General features: G+C 40.4%; 1 protein-coding gene across 1 annotated transcript in view; it reads left to right on the top strand.

Annotated features, from left to right (window-relative positions):
• The window catches only part of KCTD1 (potassium channel tetramerization domain containing 1), a 35,497-nt gene extending 11,603 nt beyond the window's left edge, over positions 1-23,894 (top strand). The window contains exons 3-5 of the mRNA XM_026059178.1: positions 17,261-17,405; positions 19,728-20,033; positions 23,696-23,894. Of these exons, the coding sequence (XP_025914963.1) occupies positions 17,261-17,405; positions 19,728-20,033; positions 23,696-23,854 (610 nt within the window). The 3' untranslated portion in view covers positions 23,855-23,894. The remainder of the gene's footprint in view (positions 1-17,260; positions 17,406-19,727; positions 20,034-23,695) is intronic.
• The last annotated feature ends 2,808 nt before the right edge of the window (positions 23,895-26,702 follow it).

Here is a 26,702-nt window from a genome sequence, read left to right on the forward strand (position 1 = left end):
CTATAAATTATAGTTCTGTGTGAATGCTAACCACAAATCCTAAACAGTAGGAAACACTTCCATGCCAGAGAGAGGCTCAGCTGAAAGCTAGTTTTAAGTTTGCCCAAACTTGTTGGAGATTCGAGTGGAAGGAGTTCCAAAACGGCTACACAGTCTCATTAAGGTCTGCTAGGCTCCTTTCACCCATCTGAAAATTGATTTCTTTTAAACAGTTTAGAGGGCCCTCAGGGTCTTACAGCTTACATAAAAAATGAAAACCCTTCCTGTCTTAGAGCAGTGCAGGCAGTCAATACAAAAGAGAAAAATGATCTTTTAAGTGTGTCCCATTGAATCCATTATCTGGAGGGCCCATGTGTGATACTTCATCAAAACATCATCATCTCAGTGATACAGAGGGGAGAGGGTGAGGTAGCATTTGGGGAAATTCAGAGAAAATGCTGCAGTACTCAGTGCCACAGGATGGACTGAATATGATACAAGCCAGAAAATGAGAGCTGTAGAAAAAAACAATATGTTTCTTTGTATAATAAATTTCATATTATACATGTTTGAAGCAAAAAAATTGTTCAGGAAAAGTTTTGAATGTTTCTTTTGTAGGTGTGAAAGTCCCATTAGGCATCTATTACAATACTTACTTTGCTTTAGGTCAGAATACAAATTTCATTTCAGATTTTTTTCATTCCAAAGATAAAGAAAAAGGAAGAAAGAAAAATTAGTGTTTCAGTGTATTCTAGCCTTATTTTGGCAGGTTGTCAAGGCATTAGACTGCACTGTCATGGGCTAAATTTGTGCTGAATTTCTGATTCTTGTAAATGTGTCAGAACTGATAGTTTTTAAACTTTGAACTTTTTAAAAATTATTTTTATATGCTTGTATTAGTGATTTTTATGTTTTTCTTAGACTAGCATGAAAAGAAGACTTGATTTCTGTTGTTCTTAGTTTGCAATATTTATTTAATGGTGTAGTGATGTTTTTTGACAGATTATGCGGTTAGGATCTTTGGCTGTCAGTCTTTCCTTGCTACAAATAGTAAGGATGTTGTTATTTGGAAGAATATATGCAATAAAACAGAGAAGAAATAATCAGATTTGTTTCCAAGCAGTAATGGGTAGTAATCAATAATTCAGAAGTGCTATTGAAAGATGTATTTTTGGAGCGTAGCAGCAAAGGGAAGAATGAAGAAAAAGTATTGTAGAATCAAAGTGAGTTGTCAAACATGCATCCTTTTGGGTCTCTTCCACTTCCTTTGGTGAAAGGTTTACTTAAATAAACTGAGCAGTAGGCAGTGGGTGTGTGCTTTTGCACAGCAATAAACGCCCCAGTGTGTTGTTGGCCATGATGATCCTAAAGGCAGAGTGCTGTCAACATTCCTAATTGGTTATTACCCAATAACACACACCCTCAAGTGTCTTGGGACTATAAGACATTTTTTACCTAGCCTTCCTGCATGAATAATGAAGCATTTCAAATATTCATGCAATTATATTCAGCTTCTTTCTTGACTAAGGGTTGCCAAATGCAGTTGGACATACTTCTGACATAGAATTTCAGGCTATATCTATGTTGGAATGATTCAGTCATAATTCCTAACTTCTGGGGTGAGATTAGATAACACCATGATGATAATTTCTTCAGCCTCAGAAGCGATAGTTTTTGCTTTTGATATTCAATTCTAGTTTGCTACCAGTATAATTTCAGAATTTAAAAATATAATAATTTAAATTATATATTTTCATTGTATACTTTGAGCTTGTCCCCATAAAACTGCTCATGTTCTGTTTAAAAAACTAAGATTTGCTTGTTCTCCAAGTGCTGTTAATACAGGTGCATATGCCTGAAGTAGCCATCAAGTGTTTGAAAAGTATACATGCTAGCCATGTATTATATTTCTTTTTCTCTTCTAGTTTTTCAAATTGTTTTTGCTGTTAATCATGATAGGTTCCCAATATGCATATGTATTATTGCTATTAAATGGATTTTTCTCAAGTCTTGCTTATGCTTTCACAAACAATGACCTCATCCTTTTCAGAATATTGTGTTATTTTACTTTACAAGTTTGTCCTGCAGATAAACTCCCCTGAGTGTTAATCTTCCCTCTGACCTTCCAAAATGTGAAAGTAGGTGTTGTGCCAGATTGCTGGTCATGCCAGTTTTCTGCCTTGCTGCAGTGAAACTGTAGAGTCCTGTTGGCTCCAGCATGCTGCCACAGCAGAAAACCTTGTGACGGTGTCCACCTTTTCAGTGCAAAGGAGATGTGCGGTTAGGGAAATGGTGATAAATGTTGTTATAGGAATATGTATAGCTGGGGGAGTTGTCGCAGGAAAGATGCCTCCCTACTTCCATTTCCCTTTTGGAAGAAGTCCTGGGAAAGGAAGAGGAGAAAAGCTGCTACTTTTCTGTAGCCAAAGCTTGTTTGGAGGCTCTGATTTTTATCAGACATTCTCATTTTTCCAGCTTCTAATACTGTTGTCTCATAAAGATGGGCCTTGGGCCTTGCCTCTCATACCAGCTGTTTCTTGTTTAGCAGCTAACCCAGCTAAACTCATTAGGAGAGCTAGAATTGTGCTTTCCCGTTCCCACTTTGGACTGATGTGCAGTTTTCAGTAACTGAGCGGATGCTGCGCTCTGAGCTGCAGAGCTCTGGTTCCAAGTGAATGTTTCCCTATTTCTCCTAAGAAATAGAAATATCCCCCCCCCCCATCAGATATGTTTCATACTTCTCTCTTTGGGAGGCTTCACAAAAGGAAAGTTGCAGAGGATGTTATTGAAAGTTGCTACTTGTCTTGGCATCGTTGCAAGGCATTAAAACATTGGTTTGAAAATAGAAAGAGCTGATATGGCTGCAACTTCCAATTGCACTTAACCTCCATGTGGGTGACTTTATTTCCTATTAAAACGCGAAGTAGCTAAATCAGAGGTGTGAGTCCTTCTTTGTGCTAATTAACTCTGGAAAACATGACAAACCTTAAAGGCCATAGGACTTGATGAAGAACATACAACAGGCTTTTGTACCATGCRAAAAACAAAGCTGGTAACGCAGTTCTCGTTTGCAGGAGAAAAAAATCAGTCATGTCCTCAAACGCTGTCCCCAAGTCTGCAGGACAGGTGGGCTGCAGAGCGCTGCGGCAGCCGGCTGCTCCCCAGCAGCAGCGCTTAGCTCTGGCCGAACCCAGGGGGACTTCATTCGAAGGACCCTTGGGCTTGCAAGCCTGAATCTCTTTCCCTGCTGAGTGCTTCCACCGAGAAAGCTGAGTGGTGATGAAAGCTTTATCAGGTGAAAATTGAAGAGGCCGCAGACACAGAACAGAATAAATGGGGTGGGATCTGGAAAAACAGGATCAGGGCAAATCTAGTCCCCATAAAGGTCAAGTTTGTTGTAGCACGCTGCTGACTAAGTGTACATATGAAATGAGGGCACATCCATCATAGCAGAGAGAGAGTTTATTTTCCTCATTGCTGTCCTAATATTATTCTGCCGTAGTAACAAAACATTTGCGGGGGGCAGGGCCCGTGTGGAAACAGGACTGGGAAGGAGGGTAATGCACAAGGGAGTCCCCATGGCAAGAAATCCCTGCTCCATGCGGTTCAGCCTGCAGGAAGGCGTTCCTGTCAGCTTTCTGCTTTTGGAAACTGAAATGAAATCCCTTCCTTGTCTTGTCTAAATGGCCAGTGATGATGATAATAAGCCAGAGATATACTCCTAAAATTAAATGTTTAGAATTTAATTCTGCCAGGGTTCACAGACTTTCAGAAACAAACATGCCCTCACTTATTTTATTCCTGTAAAGACATCTGAGCTGAGTGATATAATGAATGTTTCTAGACCACTCAGTACTGTTTAGCAGAAGGCTTTCCACAAAGTTCAATCAGACCTTGAAGCACGATGGAGAAATACCCCTTCTTTTTGGCCATCTGATATGAGGCCTGAATCTTAGTCGAGACTTCTCGTCAGTCTCTGCAAAGCTATCAGTAACTACTCATTCCTTCCTTACAGCAGTGTAAATCCCCGGGATATATCCCTGCCAAAGAGCTTTTAACATCAAAGCAGTTGGCCATTGCTTGGTGGCAATTAGAGGCAGCAAGCTCCCTCAGCCCAGCAAAGAGCACTTGTGTGTGGCGGAAAAAAAACGTGCAAAAGCGAGTGGCCAAGTGCTGCACCGTAGGTACACAGAAGGCTGCTTGGCTAATGCAAATAAATACAGACTTCTGTGGCTGCAGTGGTTAGCAAGAGGATACGGTCTGATAGTCTTGCTTCATAGCCCGAATTGTTTGTTTTAAATGACATTGGCTTTTTCCAGACTTCTTCCTTTCATTGTGCTGATTAGTCTCTGCTTGTCTCTAAACTTAAAGTACTTTTTTTAGGAAGGATAAAGGCAAATGACCAGAACCCTTCCATAATTCCAAACCATTTATTGTAGCAGAGGAGGCTTCTGGGTGGGGGCTAGGGGTGAGTTTTGATGAAACGGTACAGCTTTTAATTATCCCAAACTCTTTTCAGACTTCCTCACTTTTCGATAATGTGGTTCTGTGGATCTCCTGTAAAGACAGTTGAAAACAGTTGTATCTATGCCTTGTGGTGATGCAAGAAAAAAAAAAATCAGAAATTTAACAGAACACCTAGATTTCTGCTAAATTAAAATTTTACTACAYTCAGGAATAGAGCAAAAATATCACATTTAAGTAGCTACACAAGTGGAGGGAGAATGTGAGGTGGCTGTAAGATGTTTTATTTTACAGCAAACACAGAGGAAGAAAGCATTTTAAAACAATTTTCTGTTCCAGAAAATGTCTGTTTTGGAACTTGAATTATTCTGAAAATTGTTAGTTTTCAAATTCAAGATTTTTCTCACTGAATTGTTAGCTCTTTTTTCCTTCTTCCTGTTGGTAAGGGAATCGTAGCCTTGTGCAATATGCATACCCATGGTGGTGGCTGATCAGGTTTTTTTCAGTATCAGTCAATACTTATTGCAAGCTGCAACTTTATTAGTATGAGTTGTGCAGCAGTACCAATGTCTGGGGTAAGGGCAAATACAGAAAAACCCTCAGGCAATGACCCCCCCTTTTTTTTTAGTCCAAGTCTAGTTGAATTCAGTTCTGTCCTGTTAGAGAAAGGCTTCAAAATTAAGTGAATGCGATGATGAAGATTTATAGATTCAAACAGCAGACTGCTCCATGATCAACATCTTTCYGAAGCAGTGCTCAGCTTTCCAGATAGGGAACTTTTTGTTTGTTAGCAACCTGGAATTGCCACCGTGAAATTTTGGCTGTCAGGTTGTGCTGGTTTCTACCATGAAGATCACAACAGACATATGTATCTGTATCCTCAGCTAGTGTGAACCCTCCAGATGGATGAAGCTAGTATATCTGAGTGTTTCTTCACAGATCTCCTCCTGCCTGTCTGCATGCATTCAGAATTTATTAGTTGTTATACGATAGAGTCTTTGCGGTTTTCAGCCTGCAGGATCCCAGTTTTGTGGTGCACAAGGCATACGTGGAATGAGATCCAGTCCCACATAACCAGGGTGGTCTGAGTGGCCCTCTAGAAGTGTCTGAGTCTGTCCATTGACTATAGCTGAATCCTAGAGTAAGCTCCCTTAAACACCTTGGAAAAATATTTGAGGACAACTACATGTATTTAAAATACGTGGATCCTAATGCACTTGCAGCATAATATTACTTCCAACGGCACTATTACCTATTTCCTTTGGTTAAGCTATATCTTAGGAAGGAACTAAGGACAGCCAGCTCATATGCCTGAGGGTAGCCTGATATGCAGGGTAAAATAGTGCTTAGGTTAAATGTGTTATTAATTCCTGCACATTTGAGGAGCACTACAAACAGTTACTTGTAATTTTGTATCATATAAAATTGTTATCTTATATTTAATAAAGCTTGGTTTTCTTCTGTTGAAATTGGTATCCAAAAAGAATAGTATTAGACTGTTTAAGATGCAGATTTCAGTACAGTTAATTTCTGGTCGTTCTGTGGGTGGGAAACCCTGGCCTTGGCGTAGGCATCTAGTGCCGGTGCAGACACCCCGGTTCCTGCCTGGCCTGGCCTCTGGGTGCAGGTACGAGTCAGTGGTGGTTTTTGAATGCCATCCACCAGCCCTTCAGAGGTGTCTGGGACACCCTAGGGAATCTCCAGTGGCACCCAACACCTGTGTTTAGGCAGCTGAATTGCATCCTGCCTCTCATATATTAAAGGCATCTTGATGTAACTTTTAGCTCTGGCATGTGTTATTTTCGAGGATTTCATTCACTGAAAAACATCATAGCATGTATTTTCACGTGCACTGGTTAATTATTCCTTACGCCCTTATTTATGAGTCTGTATTGCTTCTGAACAGTATCTCTGCTCTTTTCCTTTCTTCTCTCTTTACCCTCCTCCACAGAACTACGTTTTACAGCTGGGTTTGGTACGGCTGCAGGGACTATTACACCATAACAGTATCTAATTTAATAAACAATAAAGCCAATGTTTTGTATATGTAAAGTTTGTCAATGTAAATAATGTTATCTATGTGCTTTTTATCACCCCCACCACCAGCAGAATATGCCAGCCGCAGCTTTGGCGTTTCGAACCTGTGCATTAAGCATTATTTATTGCTCAGAGCCACTGCCTAAGCTGTTTTAGGTGGACTTTCCTGTCCTCTTAACTGATTAGTGCACAGCTTTTGTATTAGCTGATTTGGTCAATGGTGTGATTTTCCTAGTTACTGAAATACTTAAATCATTTCAACCTCTAGCATGGAGCAGTTAAACATGTAAAGGTGTGAGAATAAATTATACAGGTATAAACAGGTGTCTATATCAGCACATGTGTGTCCACACTAGGATTCATGGTGCTCTAATTGTAAGGCATATAAGCTAGAGTTAATCATTACAACAGCCATGTATGTAGCCTTGTGTGTCTAATACTGTGTTCTGTGGGCATAACGCTCACATCTTCCTTGCCTCTATTGTGTATCCTCTCATGCTATCTGGATTGATTTTCTTAAAGAATTCATAATCTAGCATGGTAACCTGCAAGTACAGTTTTCAGTCCAGGTGGAGGGTTGTAGGAGCAGATGATATAAGAAGTAAAGCAAAGCACAAATGTTTGAGAGAACAGAGAGAAGCATAATAACATAGATACTGTGTAATTGGCCTTGCAGCTTTTCTCAGTGCAATTAGACAGCTTTATGTGAAAAGAAGATTAGGGCTGYCGGGGCGGCCTTAGTTTGTCGTCTTCACGTATATGCAAAGTGATATCATCTCTAATACGTGGTTGCCTACTGCTGTTTTTCTTCTGTGGGAATCCTTCATTCAGTGCACAGAGAAATATGACGCTCAATTAATAAACAGCTCTTCAACATCTCCTGTTCTCCTCATGGTTCAGCATGTGTCCTTGAGCCATATTTTCTGCTCACTATTCGAGTCCTGCTCTGAAGACAGTCGTCAGTCTTCTCACGTACTTTTTTGCAGCATTCCTAAGTCTAGGACCTTCTTGTTTCACTCATGGCAATTTGTGTTTGAGGACAGAGATATAACATGAAACGAGCTGAGACCAGAAGACATGAAAGTTGTGAATAATTTAGAGTGCTGGATGTGAGGCCACTGCTATCTGATACTTCACAGCACTTAGCGCTGTGTACCGCTTTTTTGTGGGAAGCACAGTTCCCCTGCAGTTCAGTCCAGGAGCTCTCAGCACTTCTGCAAACCAGCCCCAAAGTCTTACAGTAAGAGCTCAGAAAAAGAGGAGTGCGCACTTCGGGCTGGCATCACACAGGGACTCCAGCACACAAGTGGACGGAACAAACTTTTCCAGGGCAGCCTCTTTGTGCCTTACCTCCGTTCCCTCCCTGCAACCCCTGCCTCGTTCGTCAGACATCCCTTATTCCTACAGCAAATGAAGCAAGGGTCCTGTGGGCAAGGGTCTGCTACACTGTCTAACCCTGGCTTATCTCCAGGTTGTCTACTGCCAAAATTGAGCGTACTATGGGGAAAAAAGAAGACTGCCATGTCATTAAAGACTGAGTCTAAAATGTTTTGTGCAGGGGGAGGCTTGCAAATTAAAGTTGCAGAAGCACCTTTATATCTGACATTTCCTAACTTGTGACACTTGGTTTGATCACCTTAATAATGTTCTTTATACATGTACTTTTTTTTTCTTGTAAGACGGTAAGAACCCGTGTTCAGCTGCAGGGTTGAAACCTGCTAATTGGTTTTACAGGCTTCTGATGCACAAGCTAGTAGTAGCAAATTGTTGTCCTCTTTGTGAATTATACTCAAGAAGGATGATTCAGACTTTGCAAGTGACTTTCACAGGTATTGAGAGCAGAGGAATGAGGAGGTTTGGGAATACTTTATTCCTGTCTGGGTTCTGGAGGAGAGTGTTGTGTGGGGACACAGACTCTTCGCAGTTAAGAGCTAAAGGTTTTAGAAGCACTTTCTCTCTTTGGATTTTATTGATTAGACAGTGAGAAGCTGTTACTTTAGCTTTAATGTAGAAGTGGTCTCTTTTTCCCTAGAGGAGTAGTTATCATAGGATTCCTTGTACGGTACCAGAGGTTAGTTGTAAAATCTGTTGCCTTTATGGACTGAAATGCAAAGGAGTTTGTGCAACTCTTGCACAGGGAAAGGCATGTGCCATCTTGTCCTGTCTATGGCAACGCGTTGTCCTTCCTCGTAGAGGAGGCGGCAGTTAACAAAACAAAATAGAYAGGATTTCTGGCTAAGTGACCAGTCAGAATTGTGAGTATCTTGGAATGTCTGGTTGCTTGTGATTTCATTGCAATTATTGTTATTTACCGGGGCTCAAAGCAACCACAGACGAATAAAATGTGATGCCTGGTTCCTGAAGTAACTTTCTGAGAAAGGGCAGAGTTAGGGTTATCATAGATCATGCACTCTTAACCCTGTGATATTTAATGTTTTTGGTTCCAGAACTCATTTTGCTGATTCTTTTCTAAGGGATTTAATGGAGGACTCTCAGAGTGTGTTTCCTAATTTCCAGTGATCTGTATGTGAAATTTTGATACCAAATGTTCTTGAGTGTACAAAGGAAATACTGAGAGTTAGCAATGCTCTGAATGAAATTCATGAAAGCTGGGGTGCAAATTTGATGCACCAAGGAAAGACATCAAAGAATTTCCCCCATTCTGAGAATGATTGTTTCTACATCCAGATTTTTGAAAGTGAAATGTTTCTTGTAGCTTTTTTTTGKTTTTTTTTTTTAAGTTTTTGTGTGTGTGTGTGTTCTCTCTTTGTGGAATTTAAGTTTACAGGGTTTATTGATAGAGATTTGAAGATGGGTGTTACTAACATATCTTTTTAAGAAAAATTGCCAGACTCGAAGGAGAGTGGGTTGGAGCTAGTATTTTTATTTTTATTTTTTTTTTCCCTAAACGTGATCCCGACACACAAGTTCTACTTTATTGCACTGCTGACTGCAAAGGGGTTCGGTGTTCTGAATATACAGATTATCATGGCCTTTGRGATGCTATGTATTCAGCAATTTAGCTGCTTTCGCCTTTTGGTATTGAATGATAAATACTCCTGTTCTGCTCCTATCCTCCGTTATCTGTACTCACAGCAAACCCAACCATCTTAAACATGATTAAAGTATAATTCAAAAGTTATTAGCTAATTATAACGCAAAGTACTTAATTTGCCATTGCACCCTAATAACTTAAAGGTACTCCTGATAACTTGGTAATAACTGTATCATAAGCAAAAGGATACGGTTGCTACTAACTTAATAGGCAGCTTCCCTCAAGATAAAACATAAATAATGTGCCTCAGTGAAACTGGATTCGAGCTTAGTAAAATTATCTTGGCAAGAAAACAGAGTATTTTTTAAATTTTCTGTGAAATGTTATCATTGCCAAGAAAACTTGGTTACAAAAAAATAAAGATGGAGAAAGTATTTGTGTGAATAATTGATTTAACATTTCATTGGTTTAAATGATTTTGGGAAAACTGGGTTTGATGCGCACTGGAAAACTTTAAAGTTTTTGAGGACTTGTGAGATATCAAGTACTGTTGGAGATGTGGAGCTTAAAGACTTGCAGTATGCTCGTCAGTAGATCCAGTGCGTGAGTGAACCTGAAGAACGTAGCAGGGAGAGATGGAGTTGTAACTCGTAAAATACAGTGGTCATTTGCCTTACATCCTGGCAAACCATTGAAGCAAAAAGTCTCCTGACAGAAGAGGGACGGAGGAGGGTTTCCACCACCTCTGCCCTGCATGGGGGTCTCCTCGGCTTAGTGCGCGGTGGTGGTAGGGCAGAGAGCTGGCCAGCCAGGTGGGGGGCTCACGGATCTTAGAGGGGTGTGCCTCTGCCCTGTAGGTAGTGGTTTAGCTGAAGCAACAAAATATTTTGGGCTTTTGGGGGAAAGAGAAGTCGGTATGGTATCGAAAAAGGTTTGAGGACTGCTCGATATCTGGAGGTGAGCAGAACTGGTGAGGGTTCCTGATGGACGCGATGTCTGGGGGAGCACCAGCAGATTCGGTGTCTGTCAGGTGGAGGAGCCTTACTTTGCCAGAAGCCCTGGGGGTTGTGGGGGTGAGGATAGCTCTTCAGTGGCATTGGGGGGACAGCTGGAAAGCAGAGGACAGACCTCCCTCAGCCAAATGTAATGCTTGTAATGCAACCTAGAGCTTCAGGAAGTTTGGCTGCCACCGTATAGAAAGTGCTTTTAAAACCCTTGCTTGCCTGGCCTTGTGTGAAAAGATGCAAATTTGGGTTGCAGCCTGTCTCTCTTATCTGTCGGTATCTCTGGTAGAGCAGAAACTGAGCAAGATGTACTGAGGAGAGAGAGGAGGTATATGGTAAAGCAAAACTTCATGTCCCATCTTTGCCAGCTCTGGGACAGCCTTCTCCTGGCCTCACCCTCGCCGGAGCAGCGCGACTGTGGGAGACACTTTCCCTCTGCCCACATGTATAGATTTCTAGCCATGAGTCACAAGCTCTTGACATCCCATCCCAACTATTTTCTCCCTTTCTAAATTGTCAGCGTTTCTATGAGTGCCGTTTGGGTCTGGGTGGATGACAGTCCTGAATTTGGAAATGAGTGTATGAATGTGCCAGGGATATGACAGAGTCTACAACTTTTAGACAGCTTTTGCAGGATATTATTCCAACCTGCACTCGCTATGAGACTGCAAATCAGTATGTTGTGTAAATCAGAGGGACTTCCTGTACTAGCTTTATTTTAGAAAGAAATTATTATTTCTGGTGTAAGTCTCATAGGTTGCTAGATCACCTGTTTAACAGGGAAAATGCAGATTTAAATTTTTTTTAACTTCCTTTTCAAGCAAATAGAACTTGGGGTGTTGCTGTTTTCTTCTGGGGCCTTTGCTGTCGATTATTTAGTTTATCCCAATGTTCCCTGTGACCCACATATCCTCTTTTGTTTGACTCTCATTTATTGACACAACATCTTCACCCTCATCTGCAGGATATAAAGCTGTAGTTCACTCTCTAGTGTAAGCAGCATTCCTGCAACATGACTACATGGTGTTGTGCAATATATTCTTTTCCAGTTAATGTGTCAGTTTGTCCGTGTGGGTTAGATCCAATGACTATTAGTTCATTTTGTAATATGTCTGATTTTGCTTTCATCTCTGCTCCTGGTGCTGTCTCTGATCAGGCAGGTTATAGCAAATCCCATGTTTCGTTGTGTTGTCTCTGCTGTATTCCGTAACGATACCGCCTCACTCATCGTTTCACATCCTTCCCATCTGTTCTTTACGTAGTTCACTCTGCATTTAAGACCACTCACCACTCCCTGTCTGTCTCAATTTCCTCTAAGTGTTTCATTAGCCCTCTGAGTTTGCCCTTGTGTTTTCTTTTGCCTCTGTGCTCACATAACAATCCTAAGGTGTTTGAAATGGTCTCCATGTAAATGATTCAGTTCTTTAATCTCCAGCAATTATTTCCACAAAGGTTTCTGACATCACTTCCACTCGGTATCTACGATTTATCTGTTCTCTAAAATGCCATGTAAGATTTTCTTTTAAATCTCAAAAAACCTGATGTTTTAGTACCTCCTCTTGTACATTGTTCTTGCTTTGTCTTTTTTGGATCCTGTATAAATATTTTTTTCTGTAAAAGGTTTAATAAGATTTTAGGTTTTAATACAATTTTCCCCTGTTACCTTCTCTTTAATCAGTGCATTCATGTCTCTTCTAATAATGTAGGAACTGTCTGTGCCAAGGAATTCCTGAGACTCATGGACATGAAACCTTAAATTATATGTAAGGAGGAAGAGATAAGAACAAGTTATAATAGCACTGAGAGCAAGCGATTACAACAGGGTACTTGGTTAAAATGCAGTTTTCTTAATAAATGTGCTACTGAAAATTGCAAATTTATTCAGTTATATCATGTTTACGAGGCAACTTTTGTTATGCAGAGTTATTACAGAAATTGCTAGGTATTCTGGCACTCTGGATCCGTATGACATGCGGTGTTCAGGAAAGAAGAGCAGCTTGTTACTCCTAAGAGTGGTCCTCTGAAAGATGAAGAGAAACTTACGGCCATTCTCCACTCAGGTAGTATAGCTACCTGCGTTTCTCCCAAATGTGGATATCTCTCCAGACGTTCTAGCTTCTAGTAGATAGTCCAAAATTATATAATTTAGACATATGAGGAAGTAAAATTAAATAGCCATGAGATGAGTATACCATTAAATAGATCTAATTTATAATGGCCTCTTATGCAAATTGCCTTTGAGCACTCAGTAAAAGAAAATGAAAAGAAATTAATAAGGACAACGTGGACTAAAAAGTCGCTAGGAGAAAAAAGTACAAGCCTATTCCAACTTACTYTCTGTTCACCCCGAAGTGTTAAATAAGCATTTCCATTAGCCACATAAATATAATGGAGTGATCATAAAACTTGTATTCGCTTATCCTTTGTGGACCAGCCCCTACCAACTTTGCCTCAGTGGCTCCAGCCAGGTGAGTAAGACTTCATCTAAAATAACTTTTTTTTTTTTGTAATTCTCTGTCATGAAATTCATTATCTGAGGAAGAAAGATGTGTTTTCATGAGTACTTTGCACCTTCCCGGACACTGAGTATCAGACCTCAGTAAAGTCCCAGGCAGTGATTCTGCCTTGCCGTTAGCATGGGCCTCTGACCGCTGCAACAGTGCAGATATTCCACCTGCAGGAGAAGAATATCTTCTGTCAGTTTCTTAAAAAGGCTTCAGACTGGGTATTTTCCTCACTTTTTGTTGTTTTATGAAAGACACGGAGAGAGAAGGGAAAGCTAACAGCTTAGAACTGTTGAAAATGGTTTATTACAATTCTTTTCAGTCAGTTTTGAGTTGACAGTGTTCTCTGGTAACAGTAATGGTAATATGCTGAATATATTTCCTAATAAGGAATCTACATTTTCCCAGAATAAAAAATTAGGTTCATTCTGCCTTAGATCAAAAGTAATGTAATATTCTGCATGCTTGCAGACATTGGGGCTTGCTTTTTTTCCATGTTCCTTGCATCCCTTTTATTACGAAAGAGGAGAATTTTTGCTATATCCAGTGAAGCCACTAAAATAATCTGCAGGACTGTGTCATTTTTCTTAGTGCTAAGGAAGCTGTGGGATAGTTTACTACTTTTGTTAATATTGGCCATCTTTTTCTTAATTATTGTTTCCTTCCCAAATTGTCAGTTGAAGCAGAATACACTAAAGGAAAGTCTTTCTTTCTCTGTGTATAGTAATGCATATAAACATTTATACTTTTAGAGTGCAAGTTTATAAACACTCACACCATGTATACAGTTTTGCTGCAAACTGAGTGTGTTTTTATACTTGACAAACAGTACTTGTTTCTGAAGTATTTGAGAAATCCTATAAGCAATGTCATCTTCCCATGGTAGATTTTCATTCTGGAAATGCTGCTATGTGAGCACTGATCTGTGGGGAAAGTTGTCCTTATAGTGTTTTATGGAAATAAAACACTGATCTTTTCCATGACCTGTTGTTTTCTCCCCACTAAAACCAAGTTTGAGGTTGCACCTGTTTTACATCCTCAAAGTAAAAGCAAATTCTCTGACGGAAGCAGAGGTTTTACAGCGGTTGTATTTTCAGCCCTTGAAGCATGTGATTTCTGACAGTGGAATATGATACTTAAAGCCATAGACATTAATTATTACCCATTGGAGGTCGCACTTTCAACCCATGGGACATTAATTTTCCATATATACAGAAAATTCCAGCTTGTTAGCTTTAATTAAATATTTTAGAAGTACATTTTCTTCTAAATGGACTACAGCTTTTTATCCTTTACCCTTGATACTTGGCTAATTCTGCATATAATTATCAGCTTATTTTGCAAGCCGCCTTCAAAGTGCTTTCCTGTTTGGAAATCCATTCAGCTGTCACATATTTGTCATTAAAAAAAAATTGTTATCTTTGCCAATCATCAGCCAAAGTTGTCAAGAAGGAGATGGGGAAAAACATCTTTCAGGCTTTCTTGGGAAGTGCAATTACAATAAACATGACTTCACAGTCCAGTTTYGTGCCAGCAGATTGATGTCACTTAAGCATTTATCATTTCGACGTGAGACCAAGCAGAAGGAAAAGCTGAGTTCTGAGTGAAGGAGGGAATGGTTATTCAAACGTTATTGTATTCAAAACTTGGAGGGAGAGACGCGGCAGAGTTTGCCGCTGTGCTTCCAGGAAACCTCGAGTGCGGAGGGAGGATGCAGGGCAAAGGCTTTCCCCTGGTGTTGGTGTAGCCAGTTCTGCTCTGGTGGCAGGTGTAGTGAATGCTGCTTCAGGGCAGGACCGCATTACTGGGTTTCGGTCCCCGTGTTATCACAAGTCTTTCTAGGAAGCTAGAATCTGCAGTTTTTCATCTAAAAAGGAAACAAACTTTAATTTTATTTGCAGTGTTATCTCTGCTTGGGGTCCAATCTTCTGAAGCTCTTTTAACCTTTGAAAGTGTAGTTGCATATTGTAAAGTGACTGTCAGGAGGGGAACGGAAAGGCAATTTGCAGTTCCGGGGGGGGGGGGGGAGTGTAGCTGCAAGAAACAGTGTGCTACGGTCGCTCTTCCTGGTAACTCTTCCGAACTAGATCAAATGACTCTCAGGTCCCAGGCTGTATTCCTAATGTTTGTGCACTGTTGTCAGTGTTCTGATTTTGTCAGAAGACTCCATCCTCTGATACTATCTTGTTGTTCTCCTAAACAATTAATAAAATGAAAACAAAAAGCCTAGAGGTTTAAAATATGTAATTATAATAGTAATTTAGAAGTAGGAAAATGCTGCAGAAGCCAATTACAATTATACATTTCAGTAATGACTTACCTAAATATATATTTTTGTGTGCGTGGATTCCATTATAGATTCCAAGACTACATGCTTGGATATAGGGGAAAATTAATTCTAAATATGGAGTGTTACCATATTGACTATAAATGTTGCTCATCCACTTAGTGAGTAGGTATCTATACTGTATGCCCTGTCACATCTTATTTTGAGCAGCAGGGCAGACAGTAACAAATACCCATGGAAGAAAGCCTGAACTGTTCTAAGCGATAGCCTTGAGAAAAGTATTTGCTACCTGATCATTCTGCAAAACATATTTAATTCCTTATATGTTACAGATTTCATGCAAATTAAATAGGTTCAGGCATTTCCTACAGAATTTTTAATGGCCTTTTGTTTCTTTCCCAGTCTTCATTTCTCCCAGCTGGTCAGAAAGAATAAATGAGATTGGTATTCCAGTCAAAATTTATTATCGAGTATACTGTTGGGATACCTGCTACGCGCATAGATGTCTCCTTGAAGTCCGTCTGGGTTTGCGGCATGGTTTCTAAAGTGAGGCTGTGTGGCTGTGGGTGCAAAGTGGCTTTTGCTCAGCCACAGCCCACAAACTGAGTGTGATCATGGAATAAAGTGCCTCTACATCATTAGGTCCATGCTGATGTACAGCAAGATTGCTCTGTATTCTTTAGAACACTGCATAGATTTTATTATGCTGCTTCTCAAATCAGACTGGTTAAATTAGTACAAAAGCTACATATGAATGACCATTTTCATTAAAATAACGAAAACACAGAATCTGCAGAATATAGCAGAATGTAACAGGTTGTGACAAGGCTCTAAAATCATGTCCAAAAATGTCAGTAATATTTCATGCAAAATGTCCATGTGAAGTCTCAAACATGAGCTATTTTTGAGACAGTTTTGTTTACAGTTTTTTGGAGGCAGGGCATTGGAAAGAATCAGGAAGTACTTCCACATGCACATATGGGCATATAAACACACACAAAATCAAACATACCAGTCACTCCTGATGTTTTCACTGGGAAATTTCTAGTGACTCAGGAGTGTTTTGCAAACACCTCAGTGCAAAAAAATGCAACATGAATTTCATGTGCTATGTCAGGGATTTTGTTCAGGATTTCCAGCTCTTCCTACTGCTCTAATTAAATCTGGTTTTGTGAGAAAMAATTATAGAAAACTTGTGTTTATCTAACAACAGTTGATGTTGCAGGAATTTTTAGCAAATGAAGACTCTCTGTGTGACAGCATGGTTCTGGTGGTGGGCGGGTGGTCTCTATAAAAGTGGAAATATTTTTCCTATTTTTAGAGCATGCTAATTGATACCTGCCACAAACAGTGTTACTTTTTCCTGTGAAATCACTGCCTCACATTGAAATATAATAACCTTTGCATCCCCAGTTACTTATTCCCACAATGTGCTGCCCCCTCATTTGTGCCTGTACAAGTGTTGGTGCATCAAAAAACCAATCTGGGTTCAAAATAACCTTTTTCTTTTCCTCAGAGATTCAACCAAAATCAGGTTTAGCATGCAGTCCCCCAGGAAGCAGAACAGATGCAACTGAGGGGTTGGTGCAGAGGAGTGTTAGGGTTAGCTGAAGGCCATTGAGAAGTGTCCCAAACCGTGGCCTGGGGCTGTCATCTCACAAGAGGTGGATTTGGGCAGCAAAGCTAGCGTGGGAAGCTTCTCCCCAGCTGAGCTGTCCCTGAGCTGGGCTTGCAAAAAGTTTGAGGCCGTGCTATGAAACACAAAAATGGATGGTTTGAAAGTAGCCCTTTCCTTATGAACTGGAGCCAAGAGCTATGTCAGTGAAGTCTGTGGGACTCTGCATGGGTGGGTTTTACTAAATGTGAGAGTTTTGCAGCGTGCGTCTGACTTCCAGCCTTTTGCAGCTCCTGCTCAGTCGCAGTAAGGGCACAAAACTGCTGAACATGGCTTGATCTGACCTTGACATTGCCTTTTTTTTTTCCTCTGCAGAATCGGAAGACTTTTTGATGGCACAGAGCCCATTGTCCTCGACAGTCTCAAGCAGCATTATTTCATTGACAGAGATGGGCAAATGTTCAGATATATCTTGAATTTTTTAAGAACATCAAAACTCCTCATTCCTGATGATTTCAAGGTGAGATTTCAAGGGCCTTGAGTGTTTTGCATTTACCTTGCAAGAATTTGACAGCCTAATCAAAATAGAGCAGCAAACAGGAGGGGCTTTTAGAATATGACGGTTGAGTTCAGGTACTTGGCAGAAGTAATTGTGGTGTTGCTAAAGTGATATCTGTTAACCTTTCCTAGAGTGACATCAATACTAAATCTTCCTCTCCTGATGATAGCGTAATGGAGCACCCTTGCCATATTTGACCTAGGGAAACTAAGTATCATAGGATGCTCGTGGAATATAGAAAGGATGTTACAATTTATAACTGACTCTTTGTTAGTTTTGAGGTTAGTGGTTCTCCCTTCCATCTTTTGTGGTTCCCCTCTGATTGCAGTGACTCCAACTTCCAGGCCCACGTTGAAATTGAGAGAATGATGGGGGAAACCATGATACCAACAAAATAAACTGCTCGCATGGTAATATTTGAACATTGGGTCATAGAATGTTTTTTTCTCTAAATTCTTGAATACATGCTGGAAGTTTAATTTTAGAAGAGAAGTCAGGGATGAATATTTCCACATTCAGTATTTAGACTTTATAGAAGAGTCTGTTTTTTTTTCCTTTTTAATAACAAATTAAATTTGTGCTAATTCACCACGTCAGGTACTAGCCTACAGAGGCAGAGTTTCAGACGCGTTGCGATGTTCTGTGTTTATCCACTTGTACGTATGTGGGTGTATACGTGGTGTCAACGAAGTGAGAGCTGGAGACCACAGTTACAATCAGAACAGATCTTTATCATGACTTTATGAATGCATACCAAAGTAGTTTGCTGTGCCATTAGTTCACAGTAGGAAGTCTCGCAATTCAGATTGATCGGGAGAGGTGATGTGGAAGGGTTAGAGCAGTTTGCACTGTTGTGCAGCCTTTTATCCCTCATATTTAAGAGACAGATTTTTCAGGTGTTTGGGGCATAACAGGTGTTATGTTCAGTTTAAGAGTTATATTGCAGCAATCTTTGAATCATCTGCGGTAGACACATACTTATTTTTTCCATGCATGACAATGTTAGACTTACCTAAATAATGTGGGAGTTTAGAAACTGATACTGATAAGCATCATATCCCTCTTTTGAAGCCTTAGAATGTCTTTGTGCTGCTCTCAGCACTTGTCCTAAAGGTAATCAGAAATACAGTAAAAGGAAAAAACTGCTTCCATATAGGATTAACAAATCATATTTGCAGAGCCTTTTAAACACATAAATATACTGTAGCAGTGCTGAAATTAAAAATGTAACTCCTGGCAAGTTCACCCAACCAACATGATGTTCAAAGGGGTCCCTTCCAGTTATGCTTTAAGTTGTCCAAAAGACCAGTGTTTCTAATGAACAGTGATCCTTCTTTCTTAGAAATATAGACTCTAGATGATTTTTTTCTTAGGCATTAAATGTAAGCAGTATTCTGAACATAATTCAGATATCCTGTGCTCATAAAGTATTCTGTCTGCAGCTCAAATTCAGTGCTATATTGACTATGGTGCCACTGTTTCCTTGCTGTCATTCTATTCCTCTGTCTTCCCTAATTCTCATGTATTGTTTTTCTCTGTATAAATATTTTCCAAATGATCTTATGCTCTTAAACCTAGAAAAACAAGATTTTTTTTTTTGTATTTAAAATATGGCTGTAGATGAACTCCAGATCATCAGTTCTAAATTACCTCTATACTGGCTATGCTTAGAAATGCATTCTCTCTGCTCTGGTGTTTAAGACAATGTAGTAAACAATACTGTTGGCAAAATGTGGAGGTATTAAAAAACACTTAATTTTTAAAATGCAGTAATATATGCAATTCATTATGCAAATATCTGAATCATTTCACACTTAGAACCATTGCAGGCTCCTTCATTTACATGCTTATACCTGTTACTATGCCTGCTAGTGTCGCTGTAAGATGCGATGGATCCTGAAGATGGATTCTCTGAATCCTGATTGAATTCTGTTCCATCTGTTCAATGAGGTCATTATTTTATGACATCACTATGGGGATAAAGATTTGGGAAAAGGTGGGATGTGACTGTCTGGATTATTTCATGACATGAGGGAGTTAAGTGAGCATAACTTTCCCCCCTCCCCTCACAAATGCTACCATACTCAGTCTGTTTCAAGTGGCTGGTGATAATTTTTTTTGCTTGCACTGTTATTTTATTATACCTTCCTACACAGTAATTGTGAAGCATTTCTGAAGGGTTCCAGATCTAGAAAAATGTTAGCCTGAATAACCATATATATTAAGTGGTGCATTAGCAATGCCTCTTTCTTAATTGTGCACAGTAACGTATATGTCTTTCAGGACTACAGTTTGTTATATGAAGAAGCAAAATATTTTCAGCTTCAGCCGATGCTAGGAGAAATGGAAAGGTGGAAACAAGACCGGGAAACTGGCCGCTTTTCAAAGTCTTGTGAGTGCTTGGTGGTGCGAGTTGCCCCAGATCTTGGAGAGAGGATTACACTGAGTGGTGATAAGTCATTGATAGAAGAAGTGTTTCCAGAAATTGGTGATGTGATGTGTAATTCTGTCAATGCTGGCTGGAATCATGACTCGACGCATGTCATCAGGTTTCCATTGAATGGATACTGTCACCTCAACTCAGTTCAGGTAGGAAGTCACGTATGCAATTTTTGGAAGGGAGTTTGCTGATGGGGTGCCAGTGGATTGATCTGCTTCTCTGTCACTGGAGGGTTTCAATGAACAAAATCAAATGGAGACTCTGAGCTACTTACTTAGTTCTATGGGTCAGGCCTGCTTTCTCAACTTAATTCGCATGCTTTGTGACCAAATCTCTTTGCAAAACAAACTACAGCAGTGTTAAAAACCTGCTTTAGGAGGTACACGTTTACCTGAATATAAAGACGTTGTGTACTTGATGAAATACTTTTTGACATTCGAATATAAGGTGACCATTCAAGCCTGCTTCCTGTCCCTTGCCCTGCTTGTTATAAATTGTTTTCTGGACTGACGGGAAGCCACAGGGACATCTCAAGACAAGGAGGGAAGATACCACATCCTGACAGAGCTATCGTATCCTCTTGTGGAGATGAGGGCTCTGTTCCTTCCTTCACCTGCAAAGGAAACAACTTCCACACGCTGAGAAAGGTAGCAGAGATGCTCTGATTTATTAGAGTCTGTAGGAGCTCTGAAACTAGACAGGAAGTGCAAAGGAACAAAAAAGTAAAGACCCAGTCTCTTATTCAGGGTATTAAGTGAGAAGTGAGGGGAAAGGGAAATTAGGATGAGTAAAAGACAGCTGGATTCAGATACTGGCTACCAAAAGGATGGCATCCCTTCCATGAAGGGAAAACATGGGTGGTCTCCTCCTCTTCCTCTTCCTCCTGAAATAAAAGCCAGTATCTTCTGGAGAAAGGAGATACCTGCAGCTGTGGAAGAAGGCATCTGTTGAGTCTTAGTGATGTAGAAGCATCTCAGTGCCTCAGATGCTAATACTTCTTGAGTAGATGTATTGTGTTGCCCTATATTTTCTAATTTAGGATGAAGATAGCTCATTCTTTTTCCCTTCTTGATGAGCTAATAAAAACAATGATATGTCTGTTATCGCAGATGGGCACCTATCTGTATTTTCATGATCTTAAGGAAGGTCCTCCTCTTTCACATTCAGTATTTTTCCTGTTTTATTATGACATAGTAGAGGATGTAGCAATATATTAAAAAAGCACCAGTTATTTTAAAAAAATCTAATATGAAATGGAAATGAAAGAAAAATTTGGGGAGACAAGTTCAAGTAATTTTTGGAAGAACTGTAATCAGCTTTCAAGTTATAGTATCATCTGTCTTGTCCTCTGTGTTGGTTTAAAAACAAAACAGAAAACAAACAAACCTGTCTCCGTCTAATTAGCACATCCTGTGCTAATTTGAAATTGTCATTAGTACAGTTGATGCTGTTTGGTTTAGATTCACCTACTAAATGCTCCAGACTCACAGGTAAGGTCTTTTACAGAAAAGACTTGCAAACTGAGCTTGACATCTTTCCATCTACCAGCTCTTTCCATCCTGGTAGAAAAGCTCTGCTCCTCACCCCAAAGAAAGAGAGCCAAGCATTGGAATATGCTCTGAGGGCTCACTAGGTATTGTATATGTGCCAGTTCTATAACGCAGCAGTATAGCTAGACCTATCAAGACCTATCAAGACACTGTTAACATATGTTATGCTTGGACAGTTGTGTTTCAGAGGAGTTTTTATTTATTTATTTTTTTTTGATGGCCTTTACTATCGTGTTGAAACAACAAGGGTTTTTGTCATATTGGCTGATACACGTTTCAGGCATTCCTTCAACGTTTAGATTTATAACTGAAAAGGGATATGACTTCAGAGAGGGTTATTTGTCCACAGAGCTTATGATAGTTGTCAAAGCAGTATTTGTTTATCCTGATGTTTAATCATGCAAGTAAGAATTGCCAAGTAGATTTACTCATGTGAGAAACTGAAGTCAGAGTGGAAAAATATGCTTAGGCTTCTGGAGAGAGGATGATCCCATGGTACCTGTGTTGCTGTTGATGCATCCTCCGTTATTTGGGGACATAAGCACCTCAAAATCCTACTAACAGTGTGAGATGGGACAGGGACTATTTGTAGACCTGGAGAGTGATGTGCAGACTAAAGGGTTTTCCCAGGGCTGGGCTAGTTTCCTGACCAATTATTACCATCATGTTTTCTCTCACAAGCTAAGTTCTCCTGCTGTATTTCTCAGTAGTTTGCATTCAGACATATTTTGGGGATTTTGGCTTATAAGATTAAAAGCTAAAGATGGGGATAAATAGAAACTGCACTGAAATTCTAATGTGTACTTTTTTCATGAATTTCTTTTCTCTTTTCCCACTCCCTCTTCTTTGAGATTTGTCTGCTGCATAATTAGCTGTGCTCAGGTATTTTGGAGAAACATTTGCCGACCTGAAGCAATGCATGTAAAAACGTGGCAAGTCTTGTAGTTTTAGGCATTTTAAACCACAGCTCACTTCTCCCCCCGCCCCAATGCTCTGCAGTTTTCTGCCACTCTGTTTTCCCCTGCTGTCCTAGTATATGCTGTGAGCCAATTTGTTAATTGGTGAAATAGCTAGGAAAAACTCAGTATTCCCCCTGCTTTCTTGTGTATGAACAGAGAGCAGTGAAAGCTGCTCATGGCAGAGAGGAGTCCCGTGAACAAACCCATTCCCAGCGCAATCCCGGGGAAGTCCAATCACACTGGACAGGGTCCCAATTTTTTTTGTGGGGGGGGTGGTCTGCGAGCGTCTGCCTCCCCTGGCAGTGGAGGAGACCCTGAGTAGACCCTGGTGACACCCCATGATAGTCTCCTTTGCAGGTGAGGAGAAGGAAGTCCACAAAGCAGAATAGATGGACATATGAAGATGAAAGTACCAACGAGTATAAACAGGAGAAAGAACACATAAGCCCTGAAGTTATGCTAAAAGAGCATGAACAAGGATAATTTAAAAAAAACTGTGGTATGGAAGGAAACCTGGTGCTCGCATGCTCTTAGCAGCCTAGCACTGATGTTAGGACCCAAGATCTCTGTGGAATCTGTTCAACATGTGGATCCTCTTGCTCTTTCACAAGCCTTTTCTGTCTTGTTAGGATTATCAGCAAAGCCCACAGAGGGCTTTTTGAATTCCCTTGACTCCTTTTTTTCTTTTGTGCCAGCGTATCTTCCACTGCAAGTGCACTTAGGGTGTAAAAAGGGAGGAAAGATGTTGTGTAGGCACAATTTTTTAGTCCTATAATTAAAGTTAAAAGGTCCTATGTTTACCACAGATAACATTATAACCACAGATCTTTGAAATCACTGTCAGTTTTTAAGCCTCTGGAAAATCTAATGGTAACTTTTCTTAAATTGTAATCATAGTAACTGTGTTATCACTATGTAGTTTATATTTATTCAGCATTCTCCTTTGTCTGCTGTGGAATCCTGTATTTTCCATTTTGCATTGTAAATATGAAGCAGAGAATGCATTATTTATTTCAGACATGTTTTTGTTGATAGAAAAATACTGTATTTGTTGACAGTACTAAAAATATTTTTTTCTCCATTTTTCTTCTTACTGTTCAGTCACCAAAGTCAGCAGAAACCAGTCCAATCAGATGAAGCTTAGGGACCCAGTTAAGGCATTCCAGCAGAGGTTGTTTGTGGATCTGTATAACAACTTTTGTTTCATAGCTGGATCCATTTGCACAAGGCAGGCATCGTCCTTGGACAGCAAATAGTCTGTTTATTTACTTATACATAGGTGTTTGTTTGCTTTTTTTGCAGGTACTTGAGAGGTTACAGCAAAGAGGCTTTGAGATTGTTGGCTCATGTGGAGGTGGGGTGGACTCTTCCCAATTCAGTGAATACGTACTGAGACGAGAACTCAGAAGGACATCTCGTGCACCCTCCGTCATTCGAATAAAGCAAGAGCCTCTGGACTAAAATGGACATGTTTCTTTATGCAAAAAAAAAAAAAAAAAAAAAGGAAAAAAAAAGAAAAAAAAAAAAAAAAAAAAAAAAAAAAAAAAAAAAAAAAAAAGAAAAAAAAAAAAGAAAAAAGGGGGACATTTCATGTGCAGTTGGGACTCCAAACAAGTCCTGGAACMTAAAATTGAATAAAAGACACATTTATATCAAATATAGAGACCACACCTGAATTCATATGGGAACATTTGGAATAGTAGTAATAATAATAACCTCAAGGTGTAAAAGAAAACATATATAAAATATGTATGTATATGTATGTATGTACATATATATACGTATGTATATGTCAAAAGGTAGGAAATGCAACAAAAAAAAGTGGTAGATGAGGTTGGTGCTGTGATGGCCATTAAGTGTCCTAGGCCTTACTCGGGCCCACTTAACGGTATACAAGCCATTACCATTGGGGGATACATAGACTACTCTTACACATTTTTCATTGCCGAACAGCCATCCACTTTTTAGTGTGTACACCTTGATTCAACTTTATTTGCATATGGAGGTTTATGTCTGTCTTTTTTAGAGGTGGATGGGCAGGCGTTCAGGAGACGACCATCCATTGCATTGGAAAGCTAGTCGACTGAAATTTTAAATGTAGTTTGTACAGAAGTCGCACACTTTTTGTCTGCCCTCACAGATGTGAAAGGTTAACTTTTCTTTTGAATGAGTTTTTTGTTGTTGTTTTTTTTGTTTTGTGTTTTTTTTTTTTCAAAGGGGGCCAGAATAATTAATATTTGGTAGAGATGCTCTGGTTTGAATCTGCTGCTTTCCTACAATTTTTCAAATTTTATAATGTATTAAATACAATAAACTCTGTTTAAAATAACGAGGGTCTGATTTAAGCCAACGAAAGCAGGAAGGTGGGGTGCCGCTCCCTGCGCTTGAGCCCGCTGAGCGGCGCACCCTGCGTGCCGCGAGTGGCTGCAGAGCAGTGAGCGATCCTGCCGGCAGCGGGATGCTGCGAAGCCAAGGCACGGCAGAGCGAGTTAAAGGCAGCAGACGCTGTTGTGGGTTTGCGTTGCAGGAGCTGTCTGGTGCGCCTTATGTTGCTGATTTTCCTCCAGCGCTGTTCTTTTAAGCTCTGCCCCAGTTTAAAGAGAGGCTGTTGGTCAAACATAAAAATAGAGCCAGTTCAACGCAGGGAAACCAGTCAAGAAAATGATTCCTGGTTCTGTAAGCGAATATGTAACCATTAATAGCTGCATCGCTCCTTCTTCAGGAAGGAGTTGGCAGCTTTAATTCTCAAATACCTTGCCCTGATGAGTGTTAGTCAGCCTGTTTGTTTTTTAATGTTGTTAATTTCCCGTGTTTAAGACAAACGTTCTTCTCTCCAGAAAGTAGGACTGTCAGCCCCTCGTGTTACGCTGTCGCCTGCATTATTCTTATTAGTAGGCAGTAAGTTCTGTGTAGTTACCCTGCGAGCTGTAATTTTGCAAAGTCTCACCGAGATCAGCTACGCGCCTGCTTGCTTCCTTTCGGTGAGATTTTACAAACGTGCCATGTAACGGTGCTGCTGCACGAACTGTTCACAGGTTGACGCTTCCATCACAGGAGACGCACCAGCAACCACATTTTTTCCTCCAAAGTATCTTTTTATGCAATATTACAGAATATGACTGTATATTCATCTTAGTATGGAAATTTATATTGACTCAATGGTGCAGGCATTCCATTCATTTTGGTGACACTTTGCTATTTATTTAAGAAAAGAAAAAGAAATTGTTAAAGTAAATATGTGTAACGAGGTTTTTAATATAGTCTGATAACTCAGTTAGCATTTTTCTGTTTTTTATTAAAATTTGTCAGAGGGCATACTTCAATACTTGTCTGGCAGCACATATCAGTGTGGTTTTGAAATTATGGAAACATGGAAATGGGCAGGGGGGGACACTCCAAAAATTAAAGTTCATTAGCTGATTATTAGATCTTCATGTGATGCTGATCTGTTGGTACAAATTTACACAATACTGGAGCAGCTGCATCGTTGGAAATGCTTGTTTTCAATTAGCAGCAAGTAGTCCTCTTACAAAATAAACAAACACTTGCTTCTCCTGCCCCAAATTTGGTTGTTAGTTTGCGTAGAAGTCAGAAAGCAAAAACCATGGGAAATAAATACTTTTCGCAGATCTCCAGACTGCTGGAAGCGCCACGAAAGTTGTGAAGCTGAGAAAGAGGTCAATCCCACGAGCTGCGAACATGCTGATGCAAAGCGGTGTGAAGTTGCAGAGACTATTTATTTCTTGCAGAAACCCTGCTGACGCTTCCCAGCGTTGGGGTCCTTCCGGTGCGTACCAGAAGCAGTGTATGTACCTGAGGATATGGTTCTGCTGTCTGAAAGCCAGAGGTACTCCCAAATCCCGATGTGCCCTGCTGTCTGCGGCCTTCCCGCAGTCAGCCACCGGCAGAGGTGTTGGAGGGAGATGCCCAGGCAGGGGCTGCGGCTCTGCACCCGCCGGCTGGCCCCCACCACTCACCCCTCCGAAATGGGCACCCCAGCTCCAGCAGGGCCAGCAGCGGGGTGCAGAGGGGCACCGCAGTGCGGAGTGCCAGTGCGGGCGAGATGGGCATCAGCGGAAGAGCTCACTTGGTCTTCCCTCCCAAGCTTTGCTGCTGATGCCGTTTGCTATGTTGTTTTTGAAGCTCGTAGGTTTTGCTAAGCAGGTGGTTTTACTTGTTCAGCACATATCTGTCTGGCTCGACAGCACGGAAGAGATCGTTGTGCTCCTTCCCCATCCCTGACTGGTTGCCCTTCCACTGCATGCACGACTGCTGTGGATTGAGTCCTAAATCGCCTGCAGATCCCGAA

This window comes from Apteryx rowi, unplaced genomic scaffold (assembly GCF_003343035.1).
Source record: "Apteryx rowi isolate R43461 unplaced genomic scaffold, aptRow1 scaffold_153, whole genome shotgun sequence".
Lineage (NCBI taxonomy): Eukaryota > Metazoa > Chordata > Aves > Apterygiformes > Apterygidae > Apteryx > Apteryx rowi.